The sequence below is a fragment of the Prunus dulcis genome, chromosome 6, assembly GCF_902201215.1.
Source record: "Prunus dulcis chromosome 6, ALMONDv2, whole genome shotgun sequence".
Taxonomy (NCBI): domain Eukaryota; kingdom Viridiplantae; phylum Streptophyta; class Magnoliopsida; order Rosales; family Rosaceae; genus Prunus; species Prunus dulcis.
This window is the reverse complement of record NC_047655.1, coordinates 21,722,703-21,742,226: the sequence shown is the minus strand read 5'-3', so window position 1 is coordinate 21,742,226 and position 19,524 is coordinate 21,722,703. Positions and strand designations below refer to the sequence as shown.

Below are 19,524 nucleotides of genomic sequence, written 5' to 3'. Positions count from 1 at the left end.
TAATTCATTCTCTGTCTAATCTAATTAAAAAAGTATTGTCCATGTTTCGCAGGGTATCACTTCAGAGTTTCAAGTACTTGTTTGGAAGCACATCGCAGGGCTTTTAGCCAGTGGATTATGGCGGGGGTGACTTTGTGGCAGGCCATGACAGCCTTCTTGTTTAGATTTCAGTTTCATGTACACTTACTTCTTATCATTATTTAACAACGAATATTGGTCAAGTATTATGTCAGTTAATAATTTTTACATCATTAATAAAGCAAAAAGTTATATAGCTATCTACACCTCTCTTTCTCTTAAAGCAATTCGTAGCACCATTTATTTGACAATGGCATTGAGCTTCTATATAATATAAGCGATATTAGAAGAGGAATTTAAACACAGGACCTCGCGTGCAGGAATAACTGCTATTAACCATTGCATCGAAGCTCTCTATATTAAGACAACAAGAATGAATGAGTCTTGCTTATATTAAAAAGATGATAACTTAGATTGTCAGTTCGAACGGTACAAAAAGTTGTATGCAAACTCAAATTCAAAAGCTAATAGAATACTATAACATCATGTTACTAATTAGTGTGTCTCTTGCTCTGTAGTGGAATAAAAAGAAACAAAAGGTGTCAATCGACTGCCGCAAGTAAAGGATAAATTGTTGTGGTCGGCGGCCACACAGGCTTAATTATTATTGCCTTTAATTCATCCCGAGCCTTGATTTGTGACCTTTTGATGTCATTAATCTTTGAATGCACTCAAAAACTGATGTAAATTTCTTGCGAGATTTAATTTATGTGATATATTGGGATTGGATGGGGAAGTGATAGAAGCTTAGCTAGGTTCAAAATAATTCTAGTGTAATTAAGCAAGTAATTAATTTTCTGTTTATATTTTATTTTTCGCAGTGTGATTGTATATACAATTTGAAGCAACTAAAGCAATTGCATCAATTCACACCATACATGTATGTTAAATAAATAATTTTAATTTTAAATTTATATCAAATTAGTCTCTCTGCACGCGCTTTCCCATTTGTAAGGGGCTTTTTTTTTTAAAATTAAATTTATTTTAGAATTAAAAAAGATAATGGGTAGTTGTGTTCGATAAAAATAGAATCCATTATCTGATTTTTCTTTTAATTTTAATATGAAAATGTGAATTTACCATATTATCCTCATTTAATTAATAATTTCAATTCTTAATGTTTGCATTAACCAATGACATTGGCATTTTGAATGTTTCACCATTTTCTGCATTTTGCTTTATATATATACATAATAATTTTTTTTTCAATTATAAGAGTACAAAAACCGATAATATAGAGCACTTTGTGTCACATCCCGGGATCGGCTTCGCCGTAGCACGCTATTGTCCGCTTTGGGGCCCCCTCTCTGCCCGCACGATTTTGTTTCTGGGAGCTCACGAGCAACTTCCCAGTGGGTCACCCATCCTGGGATTGCTCTAGTGTAATGACCCAAACCTAAAATTCATATTTAATTAGTAATTTATTATGAGGAAAGACAATTTTGCCCTTGGAATAATTTATTAACGAAAAGTTGACTTTTTGACCGGAAAGGAATTTGACAATTCTACAGATACCGTTGCATAGAGCACGATGAAATGAGTTCATAGACACGTAGTGGGCCCGAATCGGAGTTGTAACGAGAGAGTTATGGTCAAAAGAAACTCAGTGGCACAATCGTAATTACTTCGAAATGAAATTTTATAAAAATCAGATTTCTCTCTCTCTCTCTCTCTCTCTCTCTCTCTCTCTCTCTCTCTCTCTCTCTCTCTCTCTCTCGCCCGTGAGCTCCCTTCTTCTCCGACGGCTTCTCTTCCTCTCTTCGAAACTCCGGCCACTGACCACGGCTGTGGACGGGGCCGGTACCAAAATGACCGGGGCATCATCCTCTTCCAGCCCCAGCCGACTCCCGCCTCCAGCCACCGTGATTTCGCCGGAAAATGGAGAAGAAGCGGCCGGTGTCGTCCGATCTTCACAGCCGTCGATCTCTCTCCTCCGGCCACCATTTCCGACGAGCCAGGCACCCGGGGCCAGGCAGACCCGCAGGAGGGACCTTCAGGAGGTCTAGCTAGCTCGGACCAGGAGTGAGTGAACTTTTCTTTTATAAATGATTTTATGCAAATAAATTTCATTATTTGATCTTGAATAAGTTTTATTGATTGTGGTTTTCCTAGCATGTTTTGTTGAAGTTAAATATCTTTATTTATATGTTGCCTAGTTAAAATGCTAAAAAGATATGGAAAGTAGAGATTGAGATTTATATCAGATAAAAGGGCAGCAGAGTTATAGATTTAATCAAAAAATTCAGTTTTTCATCAGACCTATCAGAAATTTTATATTTTCTTAAGCCACCTTATGTACCCAGTTATAGAAACAGTTTGCCTTCAGTATATGTTGCCTTCGGATATGACGATGTCCACGGACATTCAGTTTGCCTTCAGTTTTGTCAGTGCACTTGACATTTGCCTCACTAGTTTCGGGGACGCCCGGACCGTGAGAGCCAAGAATGCGGATCAGGCTGACTACGGTCCCCTGAATCCTACCAGTTTGCAGCTCGGGTTGACTTTGTGTCACCGAGACTTGCCAGGAGAATTGACGGATATCAGGAATTGACGGAATTAAAAGGGTACACCTAGGTGGTAGTTTTCAATTGATTTGAATACTGTTAAGGGAATTTTATGGACCTTGGTTATGATTGGCATATACGTATATAAATGTGTGAATGCATTGATTTTAGTATGATTCAAATGAATATTAAATATTAAGTTTTTACATACCTGTTTTTTTTTTTTTTTACATAACTTTTTACAGTGAGGTTAGTATGTTCATATGCTATTTTCTAGACCTTTATTTTTTATCCACTCATATTTTTTTGAATGTTTTGCGCCCCCAGGCTGTAGACGTGCACAGAAATCCACCACCGGGTCGTTTTTCCTTCTTCTGCGCCTTTCCTTTGATGTAGAAGTTTTGTTTTGTAAAAAGATTAACTCCTCTGTAAATTCTTAGTAATTGCTCTGATATTTGCCCTAGATTGAGAACTGAACTGTTGAATTGTATTTTTTACGTATGCTGGCAATTGGTGTGTAAATATTTATGCTCGTTTTGACAGGTGTAATTTTGGGATTGAACAAATTACAGGGGAAACTCTGCCGAATTTTCGGTAGAAGTCAAGGCTAATTTGAAATTAAGTTTGTAACTAGAAGGGCAAATAGGTCATTTGTGACCGACATTCGCCAGATGTCGGACATGCACAGGGTCCGGCTCGGATTCCAAAGCGTAATTTAGATCGGGTCCTGTCAACTTGGTATCAGAGCATTAGGTTTCACTTCCTGTAGACTTTGCACCTTGTGCATCCTCGTTTTCCTGAAAATCCGTTTCTCGTGACAGTACAGATGGGCCCTAAGCGTGGTGGTGTCTGTAGAGGGACTGGGCAGTCGTCCCGACAAAGGGGATAGGATCCCCAGCTTGGGCAGGAGGAAGTTCATGTTCCTGCACCGGTACCTGAACCGGTAGAGTAGTCTATTGTTAGAGGCTCGTCAAGAGCCGTACCTGCTGTGCCTACTATGCAGGGAGATCCTAACTTCCGGTAGGCTTTGAAATTGCTGGCTCAGACTTTAGCCAGGACTGGGCAGCCCAGAGATCCCTCCTTGGGATATGCTAATCAAGCAAAGAGGATTGGGGCCACTGATTTTGACGGTGATGGTACCCCAGCAATAGCTGAGGAATGGACTGAAAGGATGGAGCGGATCATGGAGGTGATGGCCGTTCCACAGAACCGTAAGGTAACTCTGGCCACCTTCTTCTTGATCAGAAATGCCAGACATTGGTGGGACTCGGTTAAGAGGAGATACCAGGATCCTTTAACCATTACGTGGCAAGTATTTAGAGCCTCATTTGACAGTCAGTACTATCCACAAGCCTACCAGAATGTGAAAATGCAAGAGTTTTTATAGCTGGAACAGGGGATAATGACTGTATTAGCGTACGAGAAAAAGTTTCATGATCTGTTTAAGTATTGTCTTCCACTGGTGGAGGATGAAATCAAGAAGTGTTAAATTTTCGCGATGGGGTTAAAGGCCTCCATCCGAGATATTGTGATCAGTCAGCGGTTAACTAACTTCGGTGATGTGGTGACGTCTACCTCGTTGATTGAAAGCAGCCAGATGATGGTCAGACCACGGGGTGAACTTCGTAGGCAGTAGTTTGACATAGGTGGTCCTAGTCATGGATCATCTAAGAGAGGCAGTTACGGTTCTGGAGCATCTAGTAGTCGCAGCTATGGAGGTTACAGACCTGGATTTAGTTTCAGCGGAGGTTCCAACCAAATTAGTAGTTCTGGAAACCGCTCTTGGGTTAGTGCAGCTAGAGGTACTGGAAGACAATTGCTGTCAGGATCTGGCAGGAGGAGTCGCCCCCAATGTGCCAGGTGGGGTAGGTATCATTCTTGGCCTTGCCAGTAGGGCACTACTGGATGCTATTATTATGGATAGTCGGGACATTTTCGAAAGGATTGCCTGCTGTTCCTGCAGAATAGAGAGACCACAGCTGCATCGACTCCAGGGACATGTATGCAGGTTAGATTTCAGGAGATACCACAGTCTATGGAGGCTTCGTCCAGTGGTGGAGCCCACACCAGTGTAGCCAGTCCAGGCAGCAGTCAGCCAAGGGGACGTAGTGGACGTTCCAGGGCCACGAACAGAGTGTAAAACATGTCCCAGCAGGAAGCACCTGCATCACCGATGTAATTATAGATTTAATCTCCTTCGACAGGGTTGACTTGGATGTCATCTTAGGGTTGGATTGGTTGGCCAGACATCGTGCCTCAGTAGATTGCCCAGAAAAGGGTGCTCAGGATACATAGCACATGTAATTGATACAGAGATAATGAGCTGAGATTGAAAGATATTCCTCCTCATCGGGAGATCGAGTTCATTATTGAGCTCGCTCCAGGAACAAAGCCTATTTCTCGGGCACCGTACAGAATGGCACCAGCAAAGTTGAGGGAGTTAAAGACTCAGTTGCAGGAGCTGGTAGATAAGGGTTTCATTCGACCTAGTTTCTCTCCTTGAGGTGCTCCAGTGTTATTTGTTAAGAAGAAGGATGTCAACATGAAGTTATGCCTCGTATTGATGAATTGTTTAATCAGCTGAAGGGTGCCAAGGTATTTTCTAGAATTGACCTGAGGTCTGGATATCATCAGTACGGGTTAGAGAAGAGGATGTGCCTAAAACAGCGTGTCGAACGAGGTATGGGCACTATGAGTTCCTGGTGATGCCATTTGGGTTAACGAATGCGCCAGCTGCATTTATGGACCTCATGAACAGAGTGTTTCGGCGTTACTGAGATCGCTTCGTGATTGTGTGCATAGATGACATTCTGGTGTATTCTAAGAGCCAGAAGGCACATATGAAGCAGTTAAACATTGTGTTGAGAACTCTAAGAAGGAGACAACTTGATGCCAAATTCAGCAAGTGTTAATTTTGGTTTGACAGAGTGAGTTTCTTGGGGCACGTGATCTCTACAGAGGGCATTTATGTTGATCTTCAAAAGATTGAAGCAGTAGTAAATTGGCTACGGCCAACCAGTGTTACTGAGATACGGAGATTCCTGGATTAGCCGGGTATTACCGTCGCTTCGTGGAAGGGTTCTCCACCATAGCGGCACCTCTCACCTATTTGACAAGGAAATGAGTTAAATTTGCGTGGTCAGATAAGTGTGAAGAGAGTTTCATCGAACTCAAGACCAGGCTGACCACTGCTCCGGTTTTAGCACTTTCGGATGTTAGTGAGAACTTCGTGATCTACAGTGATGCAGTTCAACAAGGACTTGGGTGTGTACTGATGCAGCATGATAGAGTGATCGCTTATGCGTCTAGACAATTGAAGAAGCATGAGCTGAATTATCCTGTTCATGATTTGGAACTTGCTGCAGTAGCTTTTGCCTTAAGATTTGGCAGCATTATCTTTATGGGAAAACATGTCAGATCTTTACAGATCACAAAAGTTTAAAGTATTTATTCACCTAGAAGGAATTAAACTTGAGGCAAAGAAGATGGTTAGAGTTGATAAAAGATTATGACTGTATTATCGAGCATCACCCAGGAAGAGCTATTGTTGTTGCAGATGCACTCAGTAGGAAATCTTCAGGATCTGTAGCTTATCCTCGAGGGAGATATTTACCATTGACGATAGAACTGAGGAAGCTCAGAGTTGGGCTAGATACGGATAATCAGGAAGCATTGTTAGCCACTCTCCAGGTAATACCAGTGCCAGTAGAACGAATACTCGCAGCTCAATCCCAGGATCCTTTGATTTGCACGCTGCGAGTGGAGGTTGCAAATGACCACAGAACATATTGTTCTGTAAGAAATAATGGAGCGTTAAGGGTAGGTAACAGGTTATATGTCCCTAATGATGAAGTTTTAAAAAGGGAGATACTTGAGGAGGCCCATGAGTCAGTGTTTGCGATGCACCCTGGAAGCACAAAAAAATGTATCATGCTCTGAGAGAGCACTACTGGTGACTTTATATGAAGAAAGAAATAGCAAAGTATGTCAGAAGGTGCTTAATTCGTCAACAAGTGAAAGCTGAGTGATAGAAACCATCTGGGCTATTGCAACCACTTCCGATTCCTGAATGGAAGTGGGAGCGGCTTACGATGAATTTTGTGTTCAAACCTCCCTGAACACAGAGTAAGCATGATGGAGTGTGGGTAATCGTGGATCGACTCACCAAGTCCGTTCATTTTCTGCCGGTGAGAGCCAATTATAGTTTGAACAAACTGGCTAAGATTTTCACAGATGTGATCCTGAGACTTCATGGAGTACCAGTATCCATTGTTTCAGATCGAGACCTACGGTTTACCTCCCGTTTTTGGACCAAGTTAAATGAAGCTTTTGGAACCCAATTGCAGTTTAATACTGCATTTCACCCCCAGACAGATAGTCAGTCTGAGAGAAAGATTCAGACTTTGGAAGGTATGCTGAGGACTTGTATACTGCAGATTCAAGGTGACTGGGATGAGAAGTTGCCACTTATGGAGTTTGCTTATAATAACAGCTACCAGGCGAGTATCAAGATGTCTCCATTTGATGCCTTGTATGGGAAACAGTATAGAACACCTTTGTATAAGGATGAAGTGGGTGAGCATGGGTTAGTGGTGTCTGAAAGTTTAGTAGAGAACAAAGAAACATATTGAATTAATCAGTGAAAGACTCAAAGTGGCCCAGGGTCGACAAAAGAGTTATGCAGATAATAAAAGAAAAATCTTCAGGTTGAGGGTAGTAACTGGGTATTCTTAAAATTATCACCTTGGAAAGGTGTAGTGAGATTTGGGAAGCGGGGGAAACTAAGTCCTCGCTATATCAAACTCTATGAGATTATAGAGCGTGTGGGCCCAATAGCTTACAGGCTTGCTTTGCCTGCGGATCTAGCACGATTGCTTGATGTTTTCTATATCTCCATGGTCCAAAAGTATATTTCCGACCCTTCCCATGTGTTAGAGGAGCAACCAGTGGAATTGGAGGCTGATTTCACTTATTTGAAGCAACCAGTTCAGATTTTGGATTGGAAGACACAAGTGTTACGACCGAGAGAGATTCCACTTATAAAGGTTTTATGGAGAAGTCATACTGTGGAAGAGGCTACATGGGAACCCTAAGACTAAATGCGGGAGCAGTACCTTCACCTCTTCGTGTGACAAGTGCGTAAATTTCAAGGATGAAATTTTTATAAGGGGAAAGGTTGTAATGACCCAAACCTAAAATTCATATTTAATTAGTAATTTATTATGAGGAAAGATAATTTTGCCCTTGGAATAATTTATTAACGACAAGTTGACTGTTTGACCGGAAAGGGATTTGACAATTCTACAGACACCGTTGCGGAGAGCACGATGAAATGAGTTCATAGACACGTAGTGGGCCCGAATCGAAGTTGTAACGAGAGAGTTATGGTCAAAAGAAACTCAGTGGCACAATCGTAATTATTTAGAAATGGAATTTTATAAAATCAGATTTCTCTCTCTCTCTCTCTCTCTCTCTCTCCCACGAGCTCCCTTCTTCTCCGATAGCTTTTCTTCCTCTCTTCGAAACTCCTGCCACCGGCCACGGCTGTGGATGGGGCCGGTACCAAAATGACTGGGGCGTCGTCCTCTTCTAGCCACAGCCGACTCCCGCCTCCAGCCACCGTGATTTCGCCGAAAAATGGAGAAGAAGAGGCCGGTGTCGTCCGATCTTCACAGCCGTCGATCTCCCTCCTCCGGCCACCATTTCCGACGAGCCAGGCACCCGGGGCCAGGTAGACCCTCAAGATGGACCTTCAGGAGGTCTAGCTAGCTCGGACCAGGAGTGAGTGGACTTTTCTTTTATAAATGATTTTATGCAAATAAATTTCATTATTTGATCTTGAATAAGTTTTATTGATTGTGGTTTTCCTAGCATGTTTTGTTGAAGTTAAATATCTTTATTTATATGTTGCCTAGTTAAAATGCTAAAAAAATATGGAAAGTAGAGATTGAGATTTATATCAGATAAAAGGGCAGCAGAGTTATAGATTTAATCAAAAAATTCAGTTTTTCATCAGACCTATCAGAAATTTTATATTTTCTTAAGCCACCTTATGTACCCAGTTATATAAACAGTTTGCCTTCAGTATATGTTGCCTTCGGATATGACGATGTCCACGGACATCCAGTTTGCCTTCAGTTTTGTCATTGCACTTGACATTTGCCTCATGAGTTTCGGGGACGCCCGGACCGTGAGAGCCAGGAATGCGGATCATGCTGACTACGGTCCCTTGAATTCTGCCAGTTTGCGGCTCGGGTTGACTTTGTGTCACCAAGACCTGCCAGGAGTGTTGACGGATATCAGGAATTGACGGAATTAAAGGGGTACACCTAGGTGGTAGTTTTCAATTGATTTCAATGCTGTTAAGGGAATTTTATGGACTTTGGTTATGATTGGCATATACGTATATAAATGTGTGAATGCATTGATTTTAGTATGATTCAAATGAAGATTAAATATTCAGTTTTTACATACATGTTTTTTTTTTTTAACATAACTTTTTACAGTGGGGTTAGTATGTTCATATGCTATTTTCTAGACCTTTATTTTTTGTCCACTCACATTTTTTTAAATGTTTTGCATCCCCAGGCTGTAGACGTGCACAGAAATCCACAACCGGGCCGTTTTTCCGTGTTCCGCGCCTTTCCTTTGATGTAGAAGTTTTGTTTTGTAAAAGGATTAACTCCTCTGTAAATTCTTAGTAATTGCTCTGATATTTGCCCTAGATTGAGAACTGAACTGTTGAATTGTATTTTTTACGTATGCTGGCAGTTGGTTGTGTAAATATTTATGCTCGTTTTAACAGGTGTAATTTTGGGATTGAACAAATTACAGGGGAGACTCTGCCGAATTTTCGATAGAAGTCAAAGCTAATTTGAAATTAAGTTTGTAACTAGAAGGGAAAATAGGTAATTTGTGCCCGACATTCGCCAGGTGTCGGACACGCACAGGGTCCGGCTCGGATTCCAAAGCGAAATTTGGATCGGGTCCTGTCATCTAGCCCTCAACTCGCTTAACTTCGGAGTTCCTACGACTCCGAAGCCAGTGAGCTCCCAAAAGGCCTCCTGTTAGATGGATGCGGGTGTGCACATATAAGGCACATCACCCCCTCTTCGTTGGTTGATGTGGGATCTTACAATCCACCCCCCTTAAGGGCCCGACGTCCCCGTCGGCACACTCGCACCACACGGCAAAGTGGCTCTGATACCAAATTGTCACATCCCGGGATCGGCTCCGCCGTAGCACTATATTGTTTGCTTTTGGCCCCCCTCTCTGCCCGCACGGTTTTGTTTCTGGGAGATCACGAGCAACTTCCCGGTGGGTCACCCATCCTAGGATTGCTCTAGCCCCCAACTCGCTTAACTTCGGAGTTCCTACGACTCCGAAGCCAGTGAACTCCCAAAAGGCATCGTGCTAGATGAATGCGGGTGTGCACATATAAGGCACATCACCCCCTCTCCGTTGGTTGATGTGGGATCTTACACTTTGGGCTTTATTAAAACCTTGTTTGAGGAAAACCCAATGGAAACAAAACCTCAAAAGAAGGAAAAAGAGTACCCAATTAAAAACATTACCTTCAACAATAAATTAACTTGCATGTGTCCTCATGCTTCACTTTCATATGCACTTACAAAATAAAAATAGCAATGAAATCCCAATCACAAAAGAACATTTAAAATGTCTTCTTGTTTTAGTTTTAGAAGCAAAATCATTAATTATATTATCATATTTAATGTTTTCCAACATATCTCTTTCAATGCATAATATTGCTAGTCCATTTAGACTATCTTGAGCCATGATGGTCCGCAAATAAGATTTTAATAATTTTAATTTAGAAAGAGCAATAAAACCTGTATTTTAGGTTCTGTATGTTTTGCTCAGGTGCTGGTGCTCCCAATTTAAGAGAGAACAATCAATTTCCAACTCAAAATGGCTTTGGTTTTTCACTTAGTTTCGGAGAGAATAAAAATAAAATTCGATTGATTTCAAGAGTCTCTGTCTGGTTCTTGGGAAAACAATAATGTAGACTCCCTTTGCTTCTAGATTTATTTGCATATGTGTATGCCTTTATTTATTATTGTTTTATTCCACCAAGTAAGACTCTCAATAAATATCACTCATGTCCCTTTACTTTTAGTTTTACTTTATCTTTTTATGACGACATTTTATTTTTATTTTATTTTTTTGCATATGCATATGCATATGTATAGACTAATATATTTCTGTGTGCCCCTCTCAATTGTGGGCCATGGGCAGTGGCCCTAGTTGTCCTGGCCAAGGGGCGGCCCAATCTTTACTAAATTTCTAGTCACGTGCATACAATACAATTAATCAGATACAAAAGAGAAAAATATTACCTACGAGAATGATTGGCTGATATCAAATACCAACTTTTCTTATCTAGGACATTGTCAATGGTACTGTAAATTAATATCTGATACCAAGTATAATTGTTTCCTTATTATCCCTGCTATATAATATGCAATGCCTCGTGTAACGGATTTAATTAATCTGTAAATTATAGAGACTGAAATCTATTTTTACAAGGCTAGAAATTACAACTGCATATATCTAAGCAAAGCTAGCTAAAGCTGCATATCTTTAATATGATTTGGTGCTTTTCTTTCAAGCGTACTGCAACCTTTATTGTTTGTTCTTTCTTTTTAAACCCTCCTTTTCCTCATGCTAATGTACAATGCATGAAGTTTCCAGGAGGGTTCTGTTTGGTCGACTTTTATGTTGAATTTGCCTTTTTTTTTTTCACAAAAAGAAATTGAAAACTCTGAATATAGATCGACACTAAAGTGCAATCACTCACAGGACATTGAACATGGATATATTACATAGACAACCAAATTTGAGGTTGAGGTTTTGGAGCAGAAGAAAGAAAAAACAAAATTTGACGAAAGCCAAGTATCTATGTCAAAAAACAGTGCAAAGTTGCTGAGACTTCCAGACAAGACGCACTTTGGTGAAAGCAATGTGTGTGTCTATGGGGACACATCTGTAACAACCCACAGTTTTATCTTAGGGTCTTTTTTTCTTTCTTTCTTTTCAAAAGAAGAAATTTTAGGGTTTGGTTTGGACCTAAATGCGTAATTGTTCACATTCACATTTCTCACTTTTACCAACTTTAACTCCACTGTCTCTCATTTAACGAACAATCTAATCACACTTTGTAATTGTTAATTTCTATATTTTGCTTCACTAATGCAACTAATGCAAAGTGTCTGATAAATCATCTAGAGAAAAAGGGATCCTGCCTGCCCACCCCGAAAAGATGGATCTCTTCAGCGTGTAAATTTTTAGTGCACATGGCTTTTACTAATCTACCAATATTATAATTCGTGTATATTTATAATTGACTCTAAATTCTTTATCAAAAATGGATCTCTTCAGCGTTTAAATTTTTAGTGCACGTAGCTTTTACTAATCTACCAATATTATAATTCGTGTATATTTATAATTGATTCTAAATTCTTTATCAAAAGTAAACATAAGTTCCAGCTAGAAAGCATACATATATCTGATATATTCCTCAATAATCCCAAGCCAATTATGGGGGCAGTTTTTTGGGGTCATCTGAATCGACTGCTTGATGAATTTGTTGTCAATCACTTTTGTGTACTTGATGAACAACATGCAGAAGAAAATACTGCCTTTTAACAACAAAGCATGCAATGCATGCCAAAAGTAAACCCGTCGTTGCCTCCCCACTGCTCAATGCATGCATGGGATATTGGGCCCCCATAGCCTCTGTTGGGTTTTTGAACTTTATGTGGCAGGGCCACCTGTACAAAATCCATTAAGGACAAAACCAGTGCAATTTGCTGTCGATTTAGTGATACTTTTGTCCGTTTCATTAGAAAATATTTCAAATTCGAATATTTTTTTAAAAAAAATTTAATATATCTACAATTACCAAATTAAGGGGCTGGTATGATAATTCATTTCAATTTTAAATTTAATATATCTACAATTACCAAATTAAGGGCTGGTATGCTAATTTATTTCATTTTTTTAATTATTATTTTTTTTTATGCTCTAAAGAAAAATGAGAGTCAATTTGAAAGGGAATGAGAATGAGAATGAGGATGAGAGGGGATGATGGGATGAAGTATAAACAAAAGTGAAAACAATTTCAAATGGATTTCAGTTTTTAGTTTTGGTTTTCACTTTTGTTACTTCTCCCTCTCATTCTGTCCTTTTTCATCTTTCCTCTCAATCTCATCTTCACTCTCATTCTCACTTTCATTCTCCCTTTATTTTCTCTATACTTTAGTACAGAAAATAAAAACTAAAAACTAAAAATAAAATAATTATCAAACGAGCCCTAAGGGTTTCTCATTTGAGGTTAATATATAATTATTGACCTAAACCATAATGTAATAAGATATCAATTTTTTTTAAAAAAATCAGTACTAGGATTTCAATTTTAAGATATCTCTGCTTAGGCTGATTTCAGTACTAGAATTTCAATTTTTAAATTTCAAATTCAATTTTTTGTTGGGCTTCTGATTTGGGTTTGTACTTGGTGTTTATTTTATTTTCTTAAGGCTTCATTCTTGCTTCATAGTTGGGCCTTCCTTGAGTTTATTGATGTATTTGGGTCAGCTTTATATGATTGTCTTTGGGCCTTCCAAACTGACCCTACCATTACACTAACTGAAAGTAAATTAGTAAGGTCAAAGCAGTTTGTAGTTTCATCTCACTTTCAAGTTGGACCATGTTCCAATTCCAAAATTGGAGTTTGGTGCTCACCTTCCTACCCAAAAACGGCAAACCTACCATTCAAGACACACAGAAAGTCTTGCATTTTCCCTTACCCGCCAGACTTTTTCAAAAGATGGTTAGTTAAGAAGATTGCCCAGATGAACAACTACCAGTCTATCTTTGGTGCCCATCACAACTCAGTCAGTGTCTTTTCCAACCTGGTCTGGCTTCTAGGGACCACCTTTCTGCTGCTCATGTTCAAAGCCATTCAAGTGAAGGCTTGTTAGCTTCCACCAAATTTTTTTGGTACAGGCTGTGTGCATATTATTCCCACATTGCTAATATATTCTTAAATGTACAAGTATTTCATCTTATTAGCATCCACAGAGCAGCAACTTTTCTTCACATTTTGTCAGTGAGATCTCTATGAAAACTGAGGAGATTGACATTCCCTTCTGAAATGTACTCAAAGTGCTCTGCGTTTCTCCATGGATCCTGCGAAAGCCGGAGTTGAACTCGGGTCTATATTCAAGGTCTTTTGAGGTAATGCAGAAAAAAAGCTTTTTATATATATCTATGAATTTTCAAATTTTCATTTTGCTCATGTTTTTTTCTTCTTTTTTTGTGTTTAATTATAGGAACATTTGACTTAGATCTTTCCCCTTGTGACTTGTCCCACCCATTACATGTTACCTAAACTAATTTTATAGGTTCATGAGCTTCTAACGTTGGTTGAGGCCTCAGATCTTAAAATTGTCTGTTACTTTTTATTTAGGAACACACATACACATTGATGCATGTCATTAAAATCTCTGTTTTCATACTGCAGGGGAAAAAAATTATTATAACGACAGGAAGCATCATAGCAGAGCTGTAGGAATGTGTTCCATAATAGATGGACTGAAGCACCGGAAGCTTCAATCGATCAACTCTCAATCATACAATTTAACGAGTACCACCTATGACGTAATGCATTACATATGTTCATTTTCTTGATGCAATAGTATCTGCATAATGAACTTTTTAAACCAATCTTGATTTCTCCTTGTACAATTACAGGATGATCAGGTGGAATGGTGCGTTACGCTTACCTTTCTAGCCCGTTTGATTGCATATGTTGGAATTCTAAGTAAGATTTTGTCGAAAAATTAAAATTAAAATTTTTGTTAATAACTTATGCCTGCAAACTAATGCAGCTTCAACCATATATTAATGCAGCATTGCTTGTGATTGTTGCATACATGATATTGAAGTACATAAATGAGTACGATGGTGAGGAGGGCGGTATAGAGGATGTAAGAGAAAGTACTGAAACAAGCACGTTACAACCCGGAAAGACGATGCCAGTAACATACGGGACATGTGACGAGTGGGATATAGAATCCGGAAATTGCAGCAGCAGTAATAGTAGCAATGGCCCAATTACAAGCTCCTCTGAGGACTTGTATGATGGGAAAATATGTGTGATCTGCTACACTGAGCAAAGGGATTGTTTTTTGGTTCCTTGTGGACATTGTGCTACCTGCTACGTCTGTGCACAGAGGTGTGTGTGCTTAGCCTAAAACTTTAGAAACGTTTCAGAACATGTTGCTTTGTGTTGAATTTTGTTATCTTACAGAGAATACATGTTGCAGGATTTTTTATGGGGAGAGCAAAATATGTCCAATATGCCGAAGATCCATTCGCAAAGTTAGAAAGTTATTTGCTGCACAGGACTAAACCCTATGTTACACGGATGCTCCACTAAGCCCAAGTGTTGGAGTGTTGGAGTGTTGGACCTTCGAACACTCCTCAGACACCTGTGTCTAATGATCAACGTGGTGTCCGTGCTACATAGACTAAACCTCCTATTTTCCTCTTCTTCTTTTTTTCTTCTTATAGGTGACCAGACATTTTACTCTTGGAGAGAGCACTAATTACATGTCCCTGTTTTTTTTCTTTTTTTCTTTTTCTTGTAATTTTTAGATTTTTTTTTTCTGGACAAATTGAGGGATATGTCCCCGTCCTTCGGACTGTAAATTAATTCAAATGACTGATGTATAATTTATATTTTCATTGCTTAGTGCGATCAGTTTTCAGAAAAATAAAAAAGATGACATCTTTTGGGCCTTAAGCCAGATTCACAATAAATTAGGCCCATTGTTTTATTTTTCAATAGGCCTAAGTCGATCCTACCAATTTAAAGTCCAAGTCCAATGTTTATGAAGTTCCACAATTGATTGTACTGCGGATAACTCCACACACATAAAAACTTATACGAAACATTTGATTAGGTCCATCACGCACACGTAATGAGAGAGATAGAACGAATAAATCAACCCTTGACAGGTATAGCTACTTGTATTATACGGTAAGCTTAATTTGAAAGCCTAATAAGAGGATATGTGTCACGTCCCTGGCAAAAAGTGGAGCACAAAGCAATTATGAACAAAAACCCAAAAAAATAAAGAAATAAAATGTAAAAGAAAAATATCACAATGAAGTTCTGAGAAAGGGATCTCAAGACATCATAGCTTGTAACTGTATTTAAGCAAAGTTGCAACTTGCAGCCTCTTCTCTCCACACAATCTACCTTTCCTTCGGCATTGAAGCCAAGTCATTGATTTGAAAGGGAAAGGGGTAAAAGGCTGCTGTTGGTTCCACGAAGAAAAAATGACAGATAGATGTGACAGAAGAATGTATATCTCCTCTCACCTTTTTGTTGGTAACTTTTAGCCACTAGCCAATAGGCTAGGATGAAGAACAAAAATGTTATTGTGGGTGCATGCCTAGGTCATCTAAACATTTCGGGTCGGAAATGGGCCAACTTAGATCCATTAGATGAACGAGTTAAGGTCCGGCTCTATTTGATGTCAACTCAGACATTTTCTATATTTTGTGAAAGAAAAAAAAATCATCATTACAGAGTGTAACAAAGAATTTAAAAACGTACATTGAGTCAATGCTCTCAACAAATCTATATAGATTTATAATTAGACAGATGTTGATTAACATACGTTGAATGAATACTAGATGATGAGATGAGACAAATGATGAGACAAATGAAGTGGCAAGTGAAGTTGTATCAACTAATCATTGAGTAATTCTAAGGGCTTCTTAGATTTAGGTTCAAAATGATTAATTGTCATTAGATTAAGAACTCGTTGTTTTGGTTTTAGATGCAGGACCTTTGATTTTTTTTTATTTTTTTTTTTGTGTGTAGATTTTACCTTTTGGAACATTGAAAATTCAAATTTAATGCATTATTTTATTGTAATTGAATTGTATAATTTAAGATTTGAATGATTTTCTTGTGAATATTTACCTAATATATGGATAATAAAATACAATGTAATCAATAAATGTAAAGACCCACATATTATACTAATTGATGAGACAAACACCCACATAAAATTATGTACCTACGCATTAGGTAAACACCCAAATATTGAAAACACAATATATTTAATACTTATCAAGTTGATTCGTGGCGTGTAAGCATAGCAACAAATTAAAAACTTGAGAAAAACAAGATAAACAAGAGATCTATTGGTGACGTTTTATGTACCTGATATATAGGCACTATAAGCTAGTGCTTCATATTAATATATGTATATATATATGGGTATAATTTTCTAATCTACACGGTTACTAGGTGAATATAAGAGTATGTACATAATTACTAGGTAAATGTGAGATTATTTACATAAATTACTAGGTAAATATAGGATTGTACCTGATTATCCGGGAAGTATGAGATAATATATAATCTACCTGACATATAGGTATTTTGTAATTTTGAATATACATTTTGTTTGGTTTCTTCAATTTACCTAATAAAGAGGTCGTAAAGAATAAGAAAGAAAGCCAACAATATTTTTGGGTTAAAAGAAGGAAAAAAAGAAAGACAATATACAATTAATAGAATTCATGGATGCAATTAAAACAATTAGAAAAAAAAAAGGCAACGTAATTAATATACCAATATCGTTATGGTCATAAGCACTTAATTTGTTAATTAATTATGGTCATAAACAATTCTTTTCTATAATTATCACATAAATTACAGTTACCCGATTCAAGGTATAAGGAGCAACATTGAAATTATAAAAAAAATAAAATAAAAGGATTACATCAGAAAATATTAAAAAATGAATGTAATCCTACGTGGCAAAAAAGTCAAAGATTTGTATTAGAGTCACTAATTCCGAGAATTAAAACCAACTTCTCAATGAGAATTTGGATCTATATCAACTTTTTTATAATTATAATTTGGAAATGGATATGACTCAGTATTATAACTCATTTACCTGTTATAATATAAATAAATATTTAATGATATTATATCATAAAATGAAAAATCTTAACCATGTCGTCCACGTATATTATAGCACAAACAAAATATATCACGTGCGCATACTCATACTGATGACTATCTTCAATTTTTTTATGAGTTGTGATGGGGTTCAATAAAATGACAACAAAGTATATCTCAAATAAAATAATTTTAAAAAGTGTCAAAATTAAAGTATATTTTATTTAGTGAAATAAAATAGAAAATAAATTTATTATTATTAGAGGAATACATGTTTTGGCATCAAGTATGGCATCTACTTATTTCTCAATAATTTGGACTTATAAATTTGAAATATGAGATTGACATTACCATAAGAAAATGAATGGCATGGTATTTTTGGCATCAAGTGGAAGGGAGTGCATTATTTTGGGTATTTTGGATTGTGGCATCATGGCATGCGCCACGGCACTCTCCATATCTCACCAAAAGACAGATGGCGCTCCAAAAAGAGAAACCAGTGACCGGCGACATCCATGTGCAGATATATTTAGTACAGAGAGTACAGAAAACAGTAATATAAAAAACCGTGGAGAATTTCGAAACTTGGTGGTTGTTGGGTTTGTCGTGAAGGGGTCAGACGAAGCAGCCGGGAAAGTCCCGTGCATCCACAAGCCCATCCACGACAAAATCACAACAACACGCGTTCTCCACACACTTGGCGCCATTACACGCACCCGTCCCACGCCCCCCCAACTCTCCAAATTACTTTAACAGGCTCCCCCCTCATAATTGATTCCCACGTGGTTATTCGCGTTTGTTTTTTTATCATAAATTTATTCTAAAACTATTTTAATGTGCGAGTAGGGAAATTAAACTTGAGGCGAATATAATGTTATAATCAACTCACTTAATTCACATATTTACAAAAATTCACCTTTTATGAACTAATTTTGTCAGAAATCCTATTCCAATACATACATACTAAAAACATCAATTTATTTAAAAAAAATTATGAACAATCTCGATATAATCATTTAAAGTAATTTTATGTAAAAACACATATAAGGTGCTTCTTCCCAAAATTATTTAAAATAACTAAAAAATGATTATATGAAGAAGCACATTAGACATGCTTCTCCCTAAAAGTAGTTATGCCTTATCTAGAATTATTCCTAAACGAATTAATATCAACTATTTAGATATCAATTAATGTTCTATTTTTTTTTCAATACAATTGTAATTGAAAAAAGAGATTGAACTTAAGTACTCGAGTGTAAAGATAAACACTATTAATCGACAGGAAAAGGCAAATGAAACATTATTAGCCGGTGTTCAAAAGTTTTATTTTTTTAATCAAGTTGGTGTTTAAAGTTAATACAGTACGTTAGTTTATCTAATATTACTTGTAATTTTTCTCAAAACAAATATTACTTGTAATTTCTTTTAGATAAGAAGAGTCATAAGACGGACATGTCACTATTCTGTGGGGTCCACAAAGGGCTCTGTGTGTGGTATGTACAGTCACGCAGCTGTGATTGGATATGATGAGTATAACTTTAAACACGAAAGCTCTATTAAACGGCGAGGATGAATGATTTTAGACGTGAAGTGGAGGTGAAGACAGATATTTTGTTTTAGTCTAGGGTGGTGTCATTGTGTCGACATATGAGCCTTTTGGTCCACCACGACGAGGAGGAGTCTGTGATTTTCTTGCATTAATTATTATCTCAGAAAGGAAAATAATAAAAATTTATGAAACACTGCAAAAAGAATAAAATATAACATACTAAAAGGATGGGTATTAATTAAAATTTAATTTATAAACACCGCAAAGAAAAAAAAGGCTATTACAATTCGATTAAAAATCAATTTTAGATGCCTGCAGTGTTTCAATAAGAAATGCTAGTTATCTTTTCTCTTACTTTTCTTATTCAATTTATGTTATGTGTATCA

The 19,524-nt window shown here is 37.7% G+C and overlaps 1 protein-coding gene and 1 pseudogene across 2 annotated transcripts; both read left to right on the top strand.

The window, feature by feature from the left end:
* The first annotated feature begins 4,240 nt into the window (after nt 1–4,240).
* LOC117630458 lies at nt 4,241–7,675 on the top strand (annotated as a pseudogene).
* Nucleotides 7,676–13,507: 5,832 nt separating this feature from the next.
* On the top strand, nt 13,508–15,357 carry LOC117632018 (E3 ubiquitin-protein ligase APD2-like). 2 transcript variants are annotated; one of them, XM_034365383.1, is made up of 5 exons: nt 13,508–13,838; nt 14,125–14,261; nt 14,355–14,424; nt 14,514–14,838; nt 14,930–15,357. In XM_034365383.1, the coding sequence occupies exons 2-5, from the start codon at nt 14,175–14,177 to the stop codon at nt 15,012–15,014; spliced, it is 567 nt and encodes a 188-aa protein (XP_034221274.1). In that variant the 5' UTR covers nt 13,508–13,838; nt 14,125–14,174; the 3' UTR covers nt 15,015–15,357. The 2 variants fall into 2 exon arrangements, with proteins under 2 accessions (XP_034221274.1, XP_034221275.1); XM_034365384.1 differs by lacking the exon at nt 13,508–13,838 and having other exon boundaries at nt 14,147–14,261; nt 14,355–14,371.
* The last annotated feature ends 4,167 nt before the right edge of the window (nt 15,358–19,524 follow it).